Here is a 15823-nt window from a genome sequence, read left to right as displayed (position 1 = left end):
CACTTTGTAAAAAGAAGCTTTCTCTTTGCTGTTTGTTCATTCAGTGATTATTAAATGACAAACATTCACAAACAAGACACAAACATTCAGAGCAAGGACTTCCCCCTCCCCACACATACACACACCAAGCCAGAGAGCCAGGCTCCCATAGAGTCAGGCTTTCTCTTCTGACGCCACCTTCTTTTCCTCTTGGCTGCCTGGTGGGGCAGCTTCAACAACAGGAATAAAAGATACTCTCTTCATATGCTGTGGCTTAATGGGTAGGGTACTCTCCTGGAACAAGGCTGGTGAGGTTGCCCAGGATTTAGGCATCCCAGATCCTGGAGAATTTAGCAAAAAATGGGCACAACCCCCACACCACTTGCAATGTCAGTTACTAGTTTTGTTTTTTCTTCAAATCAGATTTCAGTTAGTGAAACTGGATTGCAACAGGGCATAAATGGAGTTAGAGGTCTCGGTGGCCAAGCTGTATTGCTTCTTAGAGTGTACAGTAGCCATAGAGATGGAGACAAGTTGTGTCTAGATGCCTAAACATCTATTGTGCAGAAAAAAATAAAATTGTACTTGGTGTCTTAGACTGCTTGCAGTTGTTAAAAAATAAATAAAAGTGGCATTTTACTTTAAACTCAGCATACCCCCATGCAAAACCCAGCATATGCTCAGAAGAGACAGCACATTAGTTGGACCCAGCCCACCCGACATCTGTATAGATCCAGCACTTTAGTGGGGCTTTCTTGGCTCTTTTATCCAGTAGCTGATTGAATCAGCCCTTAGATAAAAGCACCAAAAAGCCTCACTGAAGCACGTGATCTATACAGATGCTGCAGAGCTAGGTCAAACTAATGCACTGCTTCTTCCTATAAGGTGTGAGGGGGAGGGGGGGTTCTTAACATCTGCTAGCACCCTTAAACATCTAAAAGCAAAGTGTGTTGGACTTAGGCATCTTACAGGTGAAATAAGATCTGGGCCTATGCCTATAGCAGTATGAAATAGTTTATTTACAGGTAATATCTTTGATCATGAAGGTATTGAAAGGGACCTTATTCTAGAAGGCTAAGCAGATAGCAGCACTTAGTCCACGTATAAGGCACATAAAAGGTTGCACCTTAAAGATCCAAAGTTACTCATTCTCTATTTCATGCTAGATGCTTGAGACCCAAGAGCATGAATTCAATCAAATAATATCTTCTAAGAAATAGAATTCCATATAAGTAATTTTAACTTGCAGAAAAAGATTGGAAAACTTTACAAACCCAATAAGCTGATCTTGAAAGCTCACACTGTTTTCAAGAAAAGACGGTAGCACGCTCATTTGCTAAAAATGTTGACACTGTACAGTACCGTATTTACCTGAATCCAAGACAGCTGAATTTAAGATAACCCCTTCTCCCCTGCAATAAATGTATTATCATTTTCCATGTATAGAATCTAATTGTTGGAGGGCCATCTTAAATTCAACACCCCCCCCCCCCCCCCAACGCTCCAGTGGGAAAATAGCAGAAAGGTAGGTGGTGGGGAAACAAGCAGTGGGGGAGGAGGTGGGAGAGTCAAGCAGCCTGACCTTTGTCTCTTCCCCCATATCTTGGTCCCTGCCACCTCTCCCACCCCCGCTTGTCCTGCTGCTCTCTTCCCCTCTCAGTGCCTGTCCCCTTACCCCTGCTACTTGACCTCTCTATGCCTGCACCCCCTCAGTGCTTGCTTCTCATTGGCCCCCTTATTCCCCCAGTGCCTACCCCTCCTTGCAGCCTCTCTCCTCCCTGTTCCCCCACTGCCACTTGCCCTCCAGCTTCAGCTGTGACAGGACAGTAGCCCCACTCCATCCTGGAGCATGGAACCCATGTTGCTCTGACACCAGCCCCCAGCCCAGCCATGCAGCAGCTTTTGTGGCAGCAGCAGCAGCTTTAGCTAGACACCAGAGCCTGGGTCAGAGTTGCTGCTACCATGCCAAGCTGGGGCCAGAGCAACCATGTGCTAAGTGCCAGAGCCTTGCTGGAGGGTATGTGGGAGGGGTAGGAGGCAAATGCTGTGGAGGGACAGGTGTCAAGGGACAGGTGTCAAGGTGGGGGGAGACAATGGAGAGGGAGATGGCAGCTACAGTTCTGACCCCAGCACCAGGTCAGGGCCAGAGTTGGAGCCACAACAGCCACCTGCCCCCCTGCCACTTTGCACCAAGACAAGAAGAATCCAAGACAAGAAGCTTTTTCACTGTGTTGCATGGAGAAGAAAAACCTTATCTTGGAATCAAGTAAATACAGTATATATAGAAACATTGTATTACCAGACCTATGTGTCTTTATGTGTCAGTGGGAATTCTGTAAAGCAAAAACAAAAAGTCACCACACAGAAATTAAGAGACTCAATATTTGAAATCTAATACAAAAATTAAGCAGCTCTTCACTCTTACTTGTTTTCACTAGCATTGTGGACACATTTGGTTTTGCTAAACAGTCACACTACAAAAGTAATTCTAGGTGCCAGATATTTGCAACAGGATAACTGTAAAATCTTTAGATCATATATTAGATATGTATAACAGTATTACATGGGAATGAAGCGGGGCAAGGACTCATTTCCAAAAGACTGAAATCTTTTTACTTTTTTTCTCTCAAAAGCTAGCTAGATGGCAGTATCTTCACATAGGAAGATAAGCCAAAAAAAACCTCAAGCTTTATTTTTTTTTCTTTCACGTATCTAGGTATCCTTCTCTTTCTCTTATTATGATCTATTTTAATTTTTTTCTCTGTTCCTGAATTTAGGGTTTAGTATAACTAACTATGTTTGAGGAGGCAATTAGTGTATAAGTCTCTGCTTTTTTCTAATTTTCCAGATAAATTTGCTTTTAGGTTATGTTCATGCCAAAAATAATATTTTGGGGGAGTTTAGTAAAATTTTTTTGGGTATTTTTTAATTATCTAAGCACAGGTCAAGTTTTCTAAGGTAAAGTGATTTCATAAACTTTGGGAAGAAAATGAGTTAATTCAGCAGTTAACAATGAAGGTCATAACAAGAATTTGATTTCCCTCAAGATTTTAACACTGTTGCAGCATGTAAGCCAAGATGTATTTGTATGGAACTCTGCACCCTAAAATAAACTGCAGTTGTGCTTGTAACTTGGGGTGGGTATGTTGCCCACATCACTCACCCTTCCTGCGCTTTTGACAGTTGGTCCTTGAAATAACCAGAAGTAGTATTTTGTTTCAGTCATGGTCTGTCCATGAAACATTTAGCCAGGTAGTCATGCCATTTTTTAGCCCTGATCCTGCAGAGGTCTGTCTGCCTAGCTACATCCAGTTGGAGAATCAAGGTCAACATTTATTTGCTGTTCTGTCAGTTTTGCCTTCTAGCTTAAGTCAGGGATCCATTGCCCTTGACTTACTACATCTTTGGCACAAAATCATGTGCAATGATAGCACTGACATAACTATGTATATGCATATGTATATACAAGAATCCTCAAGAAGAAAATTAATGAAAACATAAATGGGCAGAAGTCAGGGAATTCATAGCTAGGCTTTCTTTGGAGACCTTGATTGGTCCATATTGCACATATGTATTAAGTTATAAATCTAACCAAAAGTACAGTAATACAAAATAATGTCCTCTTTATTTGTGAGGAGTGTGCAAGTCAGCAGAATTACACTTGGCTTTTCTTAATGCCTTTACACCTCCAAGTTCTGAATCATAATACATTAGAAAAAAATTACAATAAAAGAAGCCTCAGTTTGAACCCTTTTGGGGAGGAGGGTGTTGATTTGGGGTTTTTGGAGTGGGGAGTTGTTTTTCTTTTCCCTTTCATTTCTCTCTGTCTCTCTTTTTTTACTGTGAAAATATCTTGACTTGCTGCTCCTGTGGAGTCTAGAGAAATGTTAGCTGTGCTTTTTGTGCTTGGCAGCACCCATACTAAAGGTGCGAAATTGTTAATCCCTTTCTCGTTCTAAATGCTTTTAGTACAGGCGAAATACAAGAAGTAAACAAAATAGAAACCAGGTCTTACATAAAAGGAAAGGAGGGAATTGAGAAATGAGGTGCTGAAGAAGTAGCACTCACACAGAGAAATACAGAATCTTAATGAATAACAACCTCAGTGTTTGCCCTTTCACTTCTTTATTCTCTCATTTCCTCTGGGTAAACTGATCAGAACAGCTTAGAAAATCAAAGCAGAGGAAAGAAAATGCCCTAAAAATGGAAGGTGCAAAAGGCAACCTATTATACTAGATCAACACTTCTCAAGGGTTATACTGAGTGGACATTCTAAACAGTTGTGATATGGGAACTCATAAAATATCACCATAATGCTGTTCATGTCTACGCAGTCTGTTCATTCTCTCTCCCATTAACAAAAATTAGAATTCAGTGTATAGTAAGATAAATCAGAATGTAGTATGATAAACTTTAAAGGGCTACATTATTCATTATTCTGGGAAAAAGTGAGCAAAACTAGATTGTCTTCATTTTTAAAAGACTTAATCCTGTTTATTTGTAGTGAATAACATTCATTAAAGAATAGTTTCTCATTCTTTGCTACCTCAATATGTTCCTTGGAAAGAGAAGTATACTAAAATGTGTTTGAGAAGCTGGTAATATATTTTCCTTCTGAAACCAAAGAAACAAAGTATATGTTTGTCTAATTACCTGACTGTGTGCGATTTCATTTACTGTATCCTGTCAGAAATTACATGGAAAAGATTAAGGTTGCAGGGTTACATGATTCCACTTTTTTTTTCTTTAGATATATGTGCTCAGACTGGGAAAAAAGGAAATACATCCCCTGAACACTGGACAAAAGGCAGACATTAGGCCAGTGGCTCTGAGCCTCAAGATAGAAGAATGGATGGCTAGGGGGGCAGAGTGGGAATGGAGCCAAGAAAACTGAGCAGACTCAGAGGCAGAAGAGTCTGAATAGAGGACAGGAAGATAACTCTAATGTGTCAGTGAAAGCTTTGAACCAGGGGACCTCCAGCAAAGATCAGGATCCCTTGGACTAGACACAGTACAGACAAATAACCAAGGAAGTAGTGTCTGGTTTAGAGAACTCGTGTCAGAGACGACAAAACATGAACAAAACAGGCAAACAAGGTGGGATTGGGATAAGAGAATGAAATAACAATAAAACGGACAGAGCTTAGCAGCAGATAGAAATCACAGCTCATAGTCTAACAGACATGACTTATAGTGGTCAAAGCAGAGGTAAATTTTAAGGAGAAATGTTTAGAAGGTTTCTGAGGAACAAATGGATATAAGTGGTCCATGTGTAAATGTAGATCCTAAACTGGGAGAAGGTTTTTAGAGAAATGAGATTCTGGAATAATTTTCCAAAAGGAGTAGTGTGGGCAGTCCTCCCTAATTTAAAGGTAAGGAATCAAAGAATCATGGGGTGCTTTCCACTCCAGTGTTCCTGTTGAAAGTCTTTCGTAAGCATGGAGGGTGCAGAAGTCATGGCACAAAAGAGCATACTAATCAATACAACCAACGCATAGGGGCATTTTCTGAAACCCATAGAAAGCTTTAAATTCCCATCAATCCAGTTTCCCATCAGAGAGATGGCATGTTTTGTGTAGGTTTCAGAAAGCATGAGAAGCTTTCTGAGGACAGACTTTCTATAAATTGCTGTAGATCCTTTTAGAATATATTTCCTAAACCTGTATGACTGCTGTACTGCCTGTGTGAAATACCTGGAAAGAGAGAATGTCACTATATATGCAAGAAGCTCCTAAATCACGGGTGCTCAACTCCCTGGCCCCTGAGCTAAAGCTGGCCCAGAGAGTCATGACATCTGGTGCGCATGGCTCCTTTACAGGTCAGGCAGTTTGTCAGCAGGGTGCAGCGGCAGCAAATTTCAAAGCCACCCCCACATCTTCCTCCATGCATGGCTAAATCAAGCCCCAACACTGCATGCTAGATCAGATCCACGGGGCCAGTCTACCAGCTGGATCTAGCCTGCAGACAGACTCGGTACCACTGATCCAGCCCACAGGGAAAAAAGGCTGGGGCACCACTGTCCTGAACTGGTCTTCAAAACCTAGCAGGAAGAGATCCAAATGTTTACCCTTTTGCTAACACTACTTACAAATCTATTAAATATGAGTATAGTTTTTTTCCAATATGGAAATAATTTGCATTTGCAGGTGAAGGGCCTTAATGTTGGCTCAAAATATAGTAATACCTATGAAATCAGAGACTTTGGAGAAGTGATTTCAAAGGCCTTTTAAAGGAGCATCTTAGAAATGCATACCAAAATCAAGTTTATTACTGCATTTGCAGGTGGATCCACTGAGAAGTCTGCAGCTGAGCTGGTTTATACAAAATTAATGTAGGATAGAAAATCTTGTATGTTCATTGCTGTGTACTGCACTCAGATACAGCTGATACAACACAGAATAAGAGTTATAAGAATCAAAGTGGTCTCAGATTAAACATGAATGGCTAGAATTTGTAAGGTTTAGAAATGGTTACAGACTGCTTTTATGTTGTACATGTTCTTCCAAAACCCATTTCATCTGTAGGTATGTGAATGTTAGTTAGCTGTCTAAAAGCTGATGCATAAGCAATATTTAGTGCACTTTTGCAGAATTTAGACACTATGTCCACCTGCACAACTGGGCTTGTCCTTTTGAGAGTTCTCAGAAGGGATTAACAGAAGTCAAAAAGTGAAATAGGATTTGGGCCTTCAAGGTCAAATAAGGTTTTCTTCATGTTGTTATGCCCTGCATCACCAAAAGCCAGGATCTTGCTATTCTGATGGCCTCTATAGTATTTATTATCTGGCAAAAGTAGGACACAATACATAAGATGGTATGATATTCACACACACTGAAAACATTACAATAAAAATTACAAACCAGAGCACAATAATCCAAAACACAGCAAGAATATTGAGGCAGTATTGCTTTAGGCAGTAGCAAGAGCAAAAATATTTTAATTTACTTTGAGGGAATGAGGCCAGAGGTAAAAAAAAATCTGAAGGTCCAGTCTCTTGTTGAAAAAACAAATTGTACGTGTGGCTCATAGACAAACTATCATAATTTTTTTTTTTTACTCTACATGTATAATCTCTTATTTTTAATGATTTTATACGTACATTTATCATAGCATCATAGGAAAGTAGAGCTGGAAAGGAAATCTAGTCCAGCCCCCTGCTGGACAACAACTCCCCACTCCAAAAACCCCAAATCAAGGCAGGATCATCCCTGACTAAACTATTTCAACCAAATGTCTGTCCAACCTGTTCTTGAAAGCGTACAGGAATTAAAATTCAACGATGTTTCTGGGTAGCCTGTTCCAGTGATTAACCAGTTTCATAGTCAGAAATCTTCAATCTAAATTGCCTCTGCTGTAGCTTGAGGCCATTGCTCCTAATCCTGTCCTTTGTGGCCACAGAGAATATTCCATCTACATCATCTCTGTAATCATCCTTCAGGTATTTGAAGAGTGTTATCAAATCTTCCTCATCTTCTCCACAATAAATAGCCCTAGTTCTTTTAGCCTGTCCTCATAAGTCATGCTTTTGAGGCCTCTAATTATTTTTGTTGCTCTGAGCTGCACTTGTGATACACTGTCCACATCCTTAAAGTGTAAGGCCCAAAACTGGACAAGTACTCTAGTGCTGAATAAACCAGAAGAATCACTTCTCTAGATTTGCAAGTGACATGCCTCTTTATACAACCCAGGCTACTGTTGGCCTGTTTTTTGTAACAAGAGCACACTGTTGGCTCACATTGTGGTCCACCATACCCCCGGTTCCTTCTTATGCAGTAAGTCAAGTCATTGTATAATGGATTGCTGTACCCTACTTTAGTTGGAGAATAGGTCAAAATATCTTTTTTCTTACAGACCTCCCCACCTCACCCTCCATCCCCTGGAGTCTTCAGGAAGAAATCCCTGGTAGCCCAACTGTGGAGTCGAGCGAGTAGGGAGAGGTGATAATAAGTGATGCTAGAGCTTGTACATGGCCTCTTTTTGGATGGCCCTATCTTCCTGAGAAAACCTGGCTTGTGATTATGTGCTGTAACTTTTTCTGACAGAGCTTTTAGAGCACATCTCTGCACAGAGAACCTCATGGAGAGTCACTCCCCTGAGTCCTTTCAAGAAGACTTTTCTACAAGAGCAGTCCGTCTGCTACAATCAGCTTCCCCATCTTTCGTGTAGATTTCTCATGTACCACTAAGGAGAGAGATACTTCAAAATATAGAAAAGTGGCATTGTATCTCTTCAAAAATAAGATGTCAGCCAGCTAGTGCAGTACCTTCAACAACGTATTTTCTAAAGCTGATAGATTTCAAATTGATTCTCTCTAAATTAGACATTAAGGTTTCCTAACTATCATTCTATAGTAAAGGCCAAGGTAATATTGTTAGACCTTTTTAGAATGATTATACCAGCATTGCTCATTATTACTAGATAAAAAGGTCAGTGATGATGATTTTGCAGCCTGATTAGAGTCTGTATAATTATTAGTTATTGGCCATGGATTTCATTCCAGTAGTATTGGTTTTGGACACAATTCTAAGTGAAGACAGAGAATAGGGAATGCATTAAAAAATCATAATAAGTGTAGCAAACACGAAGAATGAGAATCTTTAAAAAGCCAGGGTACTGCCTGGGTATTTCAGAACAGAACAAACTGCATAGACCATGTCCAGTGTGAAACAATTATGAAGTCTCTCCATGAGCACCTTTGCTATTTTTCCTACGCTGCCATTTCTGTGTAAGGAAAATCTCCCTGTTAAGATAGCTACCATCTTATTTGCTCTAAGCTGTCTCCTTGAAGTTCATTCCTGCTGTGATTCATATGGAAAATTGTCATCTGAGAAGAGCTAAGCAGATGGGGAATTGTAATTGTTGCCACCGGTGGGCTACAGGTTGTGCACCCAGCTACTAAGCATCGATTTTGGGCAGAGACTGTCATTTTCTCTAGACAGAGCAAAACACAAAAGAACCTGCCTACCTGACGTATAGGCCTTACCGCAATATAAATATTCAACAATTATCTATGTGTTCTTGCTTTAGCCTCTCTCCCTCTCCCTTTTCCCTCCTGTTTGTCTTTTTCACATATTATGTCTCATTTTAAGTCCTTCTGAGCAGGATTATGTTTAAACAGTGCCCATTATGGTGAAGCCCTGACATGACTGACGCCTCTGGATGCCACAAAAATGTAACTGAGGATGTTTATAATTAGAGGAATAAATGCTGGCGTGTCAGCGAATAATACAGTAAGGGAAGCTCATACACCCAGATACTAAATATTCTTATGGAACATGCCTTACTTCTCTAGTTGGTTTCACAGTTTAGACTTCAAGTGGATCATTTAGTAAAATTAGTGGGAGCAGTTACTCCATTTTCCTAGCACAGAATAAACAAATTACAGGTGCCTCCAAAAACTAGAAAATAACTTGAGCATCTGATCCACCCTGAGGCAGAGCATGCCACCATTTTGCTCTAAACAGATCCAAGCTCCTACATTGGAAAACAGTGTAACCTGCAGATATGACAACACATGTCAGCCCTTAAAATGCAGCTTATCACTGGGCAGTCTTCCTTTGAAAAATGAAACAGCTTGGTGCTTATTGTCTCCCACCTGGAATGAAAGTTTCTGAGGTAGTCACAGGCAGATGGGTGTCATTGTTAACTATGTTTATTTCATAATATACCTGCTGCAGCAAACTGGTAGCAGAAAAATAAGATATTCCAGCCAACTTTTGGAACAATGGCTGCACACAATTTTATTTTTCAACAAAAAGTATTAAAACATAACCAAATGGGCGACTGGAATGAATGGCCTTACATTCTTTGTTGGTGGTCTGTATGTCAGAGGTAGTATGTTGCCGATGTCATTTTCTAAACATCTTATATTTTTTTGATAAAGGCCACGCTAAATGATGATGCACATTTACAGTGGCTACATGGAACATTGTACCTTTTAAAACTGTCTTGCATGTTACTTGAAATGTGATTTGAAATGATTTGAAACATGCTTGAATAATACCTAGCTAAACAGGAAAAAGGAGTATTTCCATAGATTGGCATTGCCTAGAGTTGGTCCTTAGGTCTGAAGTAACAACTCAGTAATGATGCAGTAACTCAGGTGTGCTCCCTAACTGTTGAACCCAGTTTGGAAGGCCGTGGAAATCTGGTTTGTTTTGTCTATATTGTATGCCGGATACACTGGTGGGGGTGCAGTTTGAGGGCTTTTTTTTTTTTTAAACAATCTGTTAAGATTGTATTTAAAACTGTCATTCAAAGCATAACATGCTTTTGGCATTTTGGTACTGGAAATAGGACTGTCATGTGTAAACAGGTTCCTGTACATGGATCCTAGCATACTGAAGTGTCACATTAGTAGAATTAGCAGTTACGTAGATTGGTAAATTATAGGCCTGAAGGGACCATAATGCTCATCTAGCCTGACTGCCTGTATAATACAGAGAAAATGGGCAAGGTTTTTCAGTTCACCGACCTCTAAAAGAGAGAGAGAGAGAAAAAAACAACCTAGTGTTAGGGTTAATGTTGAACATAGCATCCAGGTCAGTAACCTTCATGGCTCAACTTGATTCCCAGAGAAGTCAGGGACAAATGTGTCTATTCAATTCCCTCTCCTAGCCCATTCAGCACTTCTAAGAATTTGCTGGGGAACTGCAAATAATTTGTCGTGTTCTTTCTCATTTTTCCTTTACTTTAGAACATACATCTGGTATCTTGAAGTTCAATAGCCCATTTGTCTAATTTCACTCTCATGAGACTGAGAGGAAAAAAAGGATAGGTTTGTGAAATGCAAAACTTTTCACCCAGCATAGGTAGATGGTGTCTTAACTAGACGAAATCATAAACAATAGTGTATTGCTTTTGGGTTAAAGTCATCAGAAAAAACAATAATGTCTTCATTTCTTTAACAGATAATCCTGAAATAATCAGCAGAAATGGAATGGAATGTCAAGAAGCCTCACTGAGAATGGCAAAACATTGTTACTGTACATACTGTCCTGTTTCCTCCTCTTTAGAGTTGCCACAAACTGCATGCTAAGTAACGATTTTGTTCTTATGGACAAATCACAAACTCTAAGAAGCTAGTGCTGCTATGTTATATATGAATAGTAAATATGGTATGCTTACTGTATCCCAACCTAAAATAGTTAACTACCTGATACCAGCTGTGATGTTTCAAGACTTAAAGGGTACATTTACTTTTAAAGATTTTATAAACATAGTTTACTTCTTAGGAATATTGTCTTATCTCCATAACTATAGCGAATGCAAATGGTCCAATTAATTTAGTATTATAAGATTCATGACGTTATGAATCTTTCAAGTTTAGCAATAATTCATTTATATTGGCTAAGATATATCCCAGTTGCAGGTTTATTTTTAACCCTAATTACACATGTTTTATTTTTTCCTTGGTTAAAGAAGTCCTGTGTTTACTTCCCTAGTGAGTTGATTCCCAGACAAAGAAAGGAAGTAAAACACACTCCAGTCCTCGTGCTCATCACCCTGCCAGTCTACAATTTTAAATAGAAAACCCAAAGCAAAGCACAAATCTTTAGATGCACCTAAGTTGATATTTGACTTGTATGGACAAGCTGCATTGAATCGTGGGATTCTAGAATAGCAAAAGAAAAATCTAAAACTTTGCACGGTATGAATCTCATACCCCCAACAAAGTCTTGAAAATTTTATTTTACAAGTATATTTATAATGTTTTTAAAAGAGACTTTGCAGAAGTGCCTAAAATTTGCCACATCAGACTTGAAGGAAGTGAGGCTGATGCCAACAATCTAATATACAGTAAGTGATAAATGTTTCAAAATTGCAATCAGATTATCACAAAGAGCCAAGCTATTAAGTAACTTCTATAAACAAACAAACACCTAATTAAAGAGGCTGTAGGTGAGGAGATTGTATGATATTCTCATTTAAAAAAATGAATTCAGTCACTGAAAACCTGGTAAGTGACTTTAATCTAGATTATTAACTAAAAATTAAACATGTAGGGAGCGCTTAAGTTTAATAAACCATTACTGTTCTTGTATTTTTTAAATTACATTATAGGATGATAACTGGATTACAGTGGAGAAATACTAGTTATTTTAATCTTTTTTCTTTAAAACATATTTTATGTCACAAAGTATGAAGATATCTTTAATACAATTATATACATATTATATATACATACATACATATATATGGATGAAACAGATTTTAATGTTGTTTACTTTTTTAAATGATTTGTTGATTTACACAGTAATTATATATGTACAATTAAAATTTCATTTAAGTTTGGTTTAAGATTTGTTTCAAGCACTATTGTACCAAATATTTCATATATCACATTTTATATGTTGCACATGTCACATAAATACATAGTTTTTAAATTATGATTTAAAAAAACAAAACAGCTGTTATAAATTAATATTATGTATAATTGTTTGCAGCATCAGTTTTCTATGTGGACATTATTAGTGATTGCAGTATTTTAACTTAAACTTTACAGATTGATTGTAAAATATTTTAAACTTTGGCAGCACTGCCTGTTCTGAAAGACTAGAGGCACTAACAACATGATTATTTGTTTTGGAAATGACTTCCCATTCTAAATCCTGTTTGTCAAATGTCTAATTACTATCTCTTTATATTAAGATTGTAGATTTGATCACCCAAAAGAAAACAAAATCACAATCTGATTGTAAAATTAACATAATGCTTGTAATGTTGCATTTGTTTTAAATTGTTGGAAAATAATGTATCTTAACTTGTTCCTTTAGCAGTTAAGGTATCACCATTATGTACTATTAAAACACTAATGTTTGTAGACTTTCTCAGTCATTTTAACCAGGTAGTTGACACTGCAACTTGCCTATATCTGTCAAAGTTGTTTTTCATTTTATTTTTTTTAATACTAGTTAATTTAGCCATTTTGGTAGCATATTGTATAATACTAAATGGTAAATTATCCACATTGTTTAAATATTTTCTGTAGCAAACTCTTTAAAACATTGTTTTGTGTGATCTTTTTATGTTCCAAAATAATTATTCTATATTTTTTACAGTTAATCCAATATTACTATTTTTGGCCCATTGATGACAACATTATGGTACATCAGGGCTTACATCCATACAAATTTACACACAAAAGAAAAAATGTATTTTTAATAAGAGATCCATTTTCCGACTTTATGACTTTGTAATATTTCTCAAAACTGTGAAAGTGCAAACCTATGCTAACAAGATGGAGGCAATTACGCAGATGAGCAAATAAATGTAGAACAGATTCTGCATTTTATTTATTTATAAAGTAATTTTATAGAATATTTCAAAATTTGGGAAGATCTAAAACTATTTTTCTGTATAAATATTATTTGCCAAAACTTTGTTTATATTTTAAAAAGAAAGTCTAATGGAGATGAATAAATCTTAAATGCTTTGTTGAATTACAGAAAAGGAACTCCCCAGAAAAAATCATGAGATGGGCCAACACTGAGAAACTATAGTTGAGAGGTAATTTTGAGTTACTTGAGATGTCTCTGTATTTATTTTGTACAAATGAAACAGCACTTCACCAAAATACCTTATCATTTGCCTCTCTCATACAAAATATAATTGACAACAGTTCTGGCTATTTCAATAACAGTTTAAGAAATCCCCTTCGTTCATTCCTTTCACTGTAACCATAGCAATCTGTTAAGATATCCATTATATTTTTGTTGTGACGTTAAATTTATTCACCCAATGTGCAACCACTGAAATAAAAAGAAGCATTTTAAAATGATAGGAGTAATGCAGTGTTCTTTCTTGCAGGTTTCTCTCGTTTGTTTTTTTCATTGTACAAGTAGAAGAGATTAAATTCCATAAAGTAAACCATTTTGGCTCAGGACAAACTAGTGTTCTGCATAGTGGGGACAGAATTCTCCATTCCTTTTCCTTAATCATTAGGCAGTAGAGCTGACAACTGCTACATCAGGGGTGGCCAATGCGCCACATGCTTGCCACAAGTGGCATGGGTAATGTCTGTTTGCAGGCAGCAAATCAGACACAGGATATGTAGCAGAGCAACTGATAAGTCAGGGAGCAGAAAGCAGAGCAGCAGTTTACTCAGAGAACAAAAAACAGAGAGGCAGATCAGGCAGGGAAAAGAGATCAGAGTGATACTCAGGGAGGGTCCAGGACTAATTTGTGGCATGCCTGCCAAAAAGGTAGGCCACACTATGCTACAGCATCATCCATAGCCACTGTATACATCCTTTGCAATAGGGAGTTTGCATGCTATATCTTTATGGTGTTTTGTCCCCTGGTCTTGGGTCTACTCTGGGAATGCTCCCTTCTCTTACATGGATTCCCAGCAGCCTCTGCCTCTATACAAAAGCTGTACCTGTTCCATGGCACTGAACAGTTTCCACAGATTTACCCTTAGCAGAACAATAATTGTATGACCCTTCTCTGCATATACACACTTGTGTATAATGTTGTCATCTGTGCACTGCAGCTCGCAGATGTATAACTACCATTTATTCAAAACATTCCTGCCTGAATCTCACAGACTGTTTAAAGGAGCTCTATTATCCATATATTCCTAAAGAGAAGACATAGGCTCAGAGAAGTTTAAGTTAGTTGTTCAACGCCTGAGATCTCACAATCAGCTAGTGACAAAACAGGAGTCAACATTTCTGGCCGCATCCAGGCGAACACAGCCGTATGCCACAGACATGTCTGTAGTGCCACATACCACACATTCAGTTGTTCTCTGAACTAAAAGGGAGCAGCACAGAGGGGATTTTTTTTGATCCCTGGATATCCAGGGGTCCAAAAAAACCACGGAAAAAAGTGGAGTGGCATACACCGTGGCAGAATGCATTGCCCAAAGCCAGAGCCTGGCCAGCCAGAACCACACTCTGCCAGCCAGGCTCCACAAAACAGGATCCTCTCCGCCGCAGTCCAGTGCTGGCACCAGCCTTCCCTACCCCACCCAGGGTAACTTGTCGTGCACCATCACACGCATGGCATAGGTGTTCTCCAGGGACAACGAGTGGCAGCACAAGGTGTGCCACCATTAGTTGTCTCCAGGGAACCAAACGTCCGCGCACGTCTGGGTGCAGCCTCTGATTCATAGTCCCATGATCTTGTCAGAAGGCTGTGATAACAACTGAATCTTCAGTAGCGGGGCAGTAACAATTGCATGTGGTGTAGACAGAAAGAAGAGCATGAAATTAAGATTGTTGTGGGGATGCAGCCTTGCTTCCTCTAGAGGGAGGAAACATCCATAGATGGGCTTTACCTCTTTGTCAGAAGCCAGGGATTAGCGTGGAGGCTGAACTCCTTTCTCATCCCTAGAAGCATTCACTCATGGTAAGAATCGGGCTTGCACTGTGCTGCAAATGCAGTACTGGTTTCATTGGCAAATATGATTTTAGTTTCTAAACCTGTCAGTCCTACACCTGTGAGTGCCACCTTTATTTACATTCCATTTTTTTAGGAGAGAAATAAAACTGCAGATCCCTTTGCAGCATGAAGGAAAAGAAGGGTTCATTAACCCACTGGATCAGCAAAGTTCTAGTTTGAGAGGAATGCAACATTGCAAGGTGATTTTGGAAAACCACCAGGTGAGCTGATCAAATTGCAGGTGTCACAAACTGAGTGAGGCAGGAAATGTGTGTGTGATCCGAAGAAGGGAAGGGGAAGGGAAGTGATAAAAAAAAATGATGGTAAAAGGAAGGGAGAAAAAATGTGAATATGTCTAAGTAAGGACTCATAGTTTCATAGTTTCTAGGGTCGGAAGGGACCTGAGCAGATCATCAAGTCCGACCCCCTGCCATGGCAGGAAAGAATACCGGGGTCA

At 38.8% G+C, this 15823-nt stretch overlaps 1 protein-coding gene across 8 annotated transcripts in view; it reads left to right on the top strand.

Moving 5' to 3' along the window:
* Positions 1-13761, top strand: part of MBNL2 (muscleblind like splicing regulator 2) — a 144256-nt gene extending 130495 nt beyond the window's left edge. For 6 of the 8 annotated variants that reach the window (XM_019529731.1, XM_019529737.1, XM_019529735.1 and 3 more), the window contains one exon: positions 10890-10998. In XM_019529731.1, the coding sequence (XP_019385276.1) occupies positions 10890-10904 (15 nt within the window). In that variant the 3' untranslated portion in view covers positions 10905-10998. Of the gene's footprint in view, positions 1-10889 lie in introns of all 8 variants that reach the window. The other 2 variants (XM_019529736.1, XM_019529733.1) reach the window with 1 other exon arrangement.
* The last annotated feature ends 2062 nt before the right edge of the window (positions 13762-15823 follow it).

The sequence above is a fragment of the Crocodylus porosus genome, unplaced genomic scaffold, assembly GCF_001723895.1.
Source record: "Crocodylus porosus isolate Cpor-Errol unplaced genomic scaffold, CroPor_comp1, whole genome shotgun sequence".
Classification (NCBI taxonomy): domain Eukaryota; kingdom Metazoa; phylum Chordata; order Crocodylia; family Crocodylidae; genus Crocodylus; species Crocodylus porosus.
Note: the sequence above shows the minus strand (reverse complement) of the source record. Positions and strands in the feature narration are given on the sequence as shown.